The sequence below is a fragment of the Dipodomys ordii genome, unplaced genomic scaffold (genome assembly GCF_000151885.1).
Source record: "Dipodomys ordii isolate 6190 unplaced genomic scaffold, Dord_2.0 Scaffold77, whole genome shotgun sequence".
In the NCBI taxonomy this organism is placed as follows: domain Eukaryota; kingdom Metazoa; phylum Chordata; class Mammalia; order Rodentia; family Heteromyidae; genus Dipodomys; species Dipodomys ordii.
The window spans coordinates 927,437-932,064 of NW_012267293.1; the positions used below are offsets into that span (position 1 = coordinate 927,437).

The 4,628-nt window shown below is 63.8% G+C and overlaps 1 protein-coding gene across 1 annotated transcript in view; it reads left to right on the top strand.

The window, feature by feature from the left end:
- Nucleotides 1-3,643, top strand: part of Dact2 (dishevelled-binding antagonist of beta-catenin 2) — a 17,805-nt gene extending 14,162 nt beyond the window's left edge. The window contains exons 2-3 of the mRNA XM_013024544.1: nucleotides 585-863; nucleotides 1,924-3,643. Of these exons, the coding sequence (XP_012879998.1) occupies nucleotides 716-863; nucleotides 1,924-3,629 (1,854 nt within the window). The 5' untranslated portion in view covers nucleotides 585-715 and the 3' untranslated portion in view covers nucleotides 3,630-3,643. The remainder of the gene's footprint in view (nucleotides 1-584; nucleotides 864-1,923) is intronic.
- Nucleotides 3,644-4,628: the final 985 nt, after the last annotated feature.

The following is a 4,628-nucleotide window of genomic DNA, read 5'->3' on the forward strand; positions in this document are numbered from 1 at the left end:
CCTGGGGGGCAGGGGGGCAGCAGGGGGGGGCGTAGCAGCAGCGGGTGCGGCGCAGCCAGCCTGGCTCGGGCCCCTCCTGCTTTCTCTGCCCGTGCAGCACTCGGCAGTGCAGCCTGTGTCTCAGGACACACGGTTGGAGATGGGTTTGCTTGGCCAGCTGCGTGTCTACCCACCACAAGCACTGTCCACATATTGCTCTGCAGTTAGCTCTGGGCTGGGCACCCAGGCGAGAGACTGAGGGGTCCTGGAGTGTCCCCCTGTGTGCCTGCAGACTCATGTAAAGGCACCTAGGCTAGGGAGAGGAGGGACACTCGCCACCCCCATTTTGCAGTCAGTGGTCACATGTCCGTGTGTAGAACCCACTGGCTGAGGAAGGGATGAGCAACCTCAGGTGCAGCTGATCTGACCCGCACACACTAGCACAAACAGTTACAGAAAATCCAGAACATTCCTGCCCTAGGCCTGTCCCCAGCCTCCCCTTCTCAGGGCCCCTCACGCCTCCCTGAGCCAGCACAAGAGAACGTGTCCTCTGGATGGAAGGCCTAGCCCTTGTGCACTGACCGGCCTCTGTTGGCTCTGTCCAGGCTTCTACGAGCTGAGCGACGTGGGCTCCTGCTCCCTGTCCACCTCCTGTGCCTCTGTGTGCAGCGACCGCCTCTCCCCGTCTCTGGGCAGTTGGCTGCCTGTCTTCCAGCCCGCCAAAGCCAGGCCCGGCATGGGGGACTGGCGGCCCAGGTCTGCAGATGAGACCACGGTGCCAGCGTGGAGGCCCCAGCTCACCAAAGAAGGCACCAGGCCCCTGGACAGAACTGAGGATACAGGCCAGCCCTGGGAAGTGTTCCGGCCCAGGCCGGTGTCTACAGGTAAGAGAGTCGGGCAATGATGGGAGAGTCATGTGTGAGAAGATGGCAGAGACATCCCCCCAGCCCCAGGGAGGATGAGGCAGACGCACCCCATGCAGCACCACAGGGAGGATGAGGCAGACGCACCCCATGCAGCACCACAGGGAGGAGGAGGCAGTGCATCGGCCTCGCTGCAGGTGGGCTGCGCCAGGAATCTGGCTTTCTTGTTTAAATTGGACATCAGAAAACCTGCGGGTTTAAGTCCACCAAAGCCCCTAATTAGCAGGGTTTGAAGTCTAGGTTCAAGCAGAGTTTATAGACAGCTCACTTAGCTCCTTCACCTTGTCCTCAAAGGGAAAGATGCCACTTGGGTTTCATTTTATTTCCAACCTAAGGCACAAGACACGAGTTGGGCCTGGGTGTAGTGAGAGTTCCCAGATCCACTCCCAGGAGCCTGGGAACCTTTATGCCTGTTCAGATGCAGGCATTGGTCTCTGGAGGGCTCAGGGCTACGGTAATGTGAGGAGCAGAGATGGCTCCTTCTGCTCCCAAGGAGCAGGGATCAGTATGCACACACAGGCCATCTTTGATGAAGCATCATGGATCAGTATGCACACACAGAGGCCACCTCTGATAGAGGAAGGAGCAGGGATCAATATGCACACACAAGCCATCTTTGATGAAGGATCAGGGATCAGTATGCACACACAGGCCACCTCTAACAGAGGAAGGATCAGGGATCAGTATGCACACACACAGGCCATCTCTGGCAGATGAAGGAGAAGGGATCAGTGTGCATGCACAGGCCAGCTACAGCAGAAGAAGGAGCAGGGATCAATATGCACACACAGAGACCACCTCTGACAGTAGGAGCAGGGATCAATATGCACACACAGAGACCACCTCTGACAGGAGCAGGGATCAGTATGCATGCACAGGCCATCTCTGGCAGATGAAGGAGCAGGGATTACTATGCACAGAGACCATCTTAGATGGAGGCAAGACTTGCTGCTTCCTGTGGGAGAGGAGGGATAGGGAACTGGAATTCTCCTTGTTGATCTGTTTATGCATCCTTTCCTAGGTGACCTTGAGAGAGTGCTCCCAGTCGACCTGGGGCTCCACGGCACTGGCCCAGACAACACCTCTGCCTCCTCCTGCCAGGGGATAGATGCCCTGGACCCCACGTACCAGTGTGACCTGGTGGCCAGGGGCGGCCAGGAGGTGTACCTGTACCCCAGCCCTCTGCACGCCGTGGCGCTGCAGAGCCCCCTGTTTGCTCCCACTAAGGAGACCCCGCAACCTGTCAGCCAGTCACCCCCCAAGACACCCCCTTTAAGCTCCCGAAGTCTGAGTAGGACGCAGGCTGGGCCCTCTTACGAGCCGGGCACGGCTGGGGCCTACATCAACAGGCTGCTGAATCTGAGGGGCCAAAGGGTCCCCCAGAGGGGTGTTGTGGGGGTACAGGTGCCCCCGAGACGCAGCACACCCCCCTCCCCACAGCAGCTAGCCGGCCAGCCGTCAGGAGGTGGTGGTCGGCCTGAGAAGCCGGGGTGCACCCCAGGAGAGGATGCGCACAGGATGGCGCGGGGCAGGGCTGCCGGCAGAGATGGCCCCGGGCAGCAGGGGCTTGGGTCTCCCACGGACTCCCTCTCCTCCGACAGCCCCCCAGAGGACAGGCCCAAGCCCTGGGGTTGCTCTGTGGACGGGGAGTCCACGGTGGGCCCCTCTGTCTGCACCCAGGCTCGGCAGGGCCATGGCGACCGAGGCCCCGGCTGTGCCCCATTGCCCTCCGCGGAGAGGAGCCGTGGGAGCCCTCCTCTGCCTCCGGGGCCTTTGGTCCGCCCAGCCCGCGCTGTGGGTGACGCGTGCCCAGTGCTGCCGGCCAGCCTCCCACAGCCCCAGGCCATGAGTGTCAGGATCAGGGCCGGCGACGGGGTGCCGCGGCCCGGGAGGCCGCCGCCGGCACTGCCGGAAAGACACTGGGTCTCCCACGCTGCCCCTGCGCTGCCCCCGGCGTGGGACCCCCCGCACAGACCCCCCGGTGGGGGCCCGCGGAGGAGGCCCATGCTGGCCAGGGAGGCTCCAGGGCGGTCCTGCTCCGAGTCCACCCTCTACCCCGTGCCCCTCTCCGTCCCCCTGGTGGTGGCCCCGCAGGAAGGTTACCATGTGGCTTCCCACGCCCTGTTCCTGGGGGAGGCTGCGCCCCTCGGGGCGGCCTCCAGGAGAAAGCAGCGCAGGTGGCGGTCCACGGTGGAGATCTCAGCCGGGGGCCTCCCTGCCAGCTGCCTGGAGCCCGACACGGGAGCCCCCCGACCCAGGTCCGTCACAAGGAAAGCAAGTGGTCCCGGGGCCCAAAGCAGGCCTGCGCTGGCCCGGCAGGATGCCTGTGCCAGGGGCGAGTCGGAGCCCTGGGAGCCCTCGGCCGAGGGCGCCCATCAGCGCCCGTCCACCATCGCCGAGACCAGCGAGGAGGAGGAGGAGGAGGAGGAGGCGGCCAGTGACCACACCACCAACTGCTTTGGGGACCAGGAGTCCAGCAGCAGCGATGTGGACTGCTGCGTCCAGAGCAGCAGCAGCAGCAGCCCCCCAGCCGGCGGGGCCGGGGCCCTGTGCGGGCGACCGGCCTGGCCTGGGGAGGCCCCCCTGCCCCTCCCGAAGGCCTGGAGGGGGGCCAGGCCGCCCCTGCCCCCCATGCCCAAGCTGTGCCGCATCAAGGCCTCCAAGGCCCTGAAGAAAAAGATCCGCAGGTTCCAGCCCACAGCCCTGAAGGTCATGACCATGGTGTGAGCAGCGCGCCTGACCAGGGCTGCGTGACGCCCCACACGAGGGCGCGCGGGGAGAGACCAGCTCGAGTCCCCTGCGGACCAGCGTCAGCGTCCGGAGTGACCCTCTGAGGAGCCCCAGGGGCGCTGGCCCCAAACTTGGCTGTGAGCTCTGAGGGCCCCCACCCCGGCAGGACGGGGTGCAGACTTCGTGTCTGGGGGCCAGCACCCTCCTGCCCAGCCAGCCAGGCCAGCCCTGACCTCCATCCTGCCGGTCTGGGGCCGGACTCCGAGTCCTTCAACCACGCACCCCGAAGCATCTCCTCCGCACACGGCCTGAATCCCCATGCCATGCTGGGGCCAGCATGAGCCTTTGCAAAATAAAAGTACCTGCTATGTGTCCTCTCTGTGGTGCTGGTTCTGCTCCTCCCGGTCCCTGTGCAGATGTGGCCGGTTCCAGTCAGGCCTCATGGGTGTGAGGGGACCCGAGGCCAGACTGCTTCCAGTGCAGAGGTTAGCCACGACCATGTCTATAAAACCAACTTCCAACCCCTTCACTCCCGAGGGAAGTGTCCCTCCTCTTCCTCTCTCCACGGAGAAGGGGAGGTGCAGGGAGGTGCACAGTGCTCCTCACGATGCTCCTCATGGTGCTCCTCACGGTGCTCCTCACAGGTGCTCCACACAGGTGCTCCACACAGGTGTTCCACACAGGTGCTCCTCACGGTGCTCCTCACAGGTGCTCCTCACAGTACTCCTCACAGGTGCTCCACACAGGTGCTCCTCACGGTGCTCCACACAGGTGCTCCACACAGGTGCTCCTCACGGTGCTCCTCATGGTGCTCCACACAGGTGCTCCTCACAGGTGCTCCACACAGGTGCTCCTCACGGTGCTCCACACAGGTGCTTCTCATGGTGCTCCACACAGTGCTCCTCACAGGTGCTCCACACAGGTGCTCCTCACGGTGCTCCACACAGGTGCTCCTCACGGTGCTCCACACAGGTGCTCCTCACAGGTGCTCCTCAC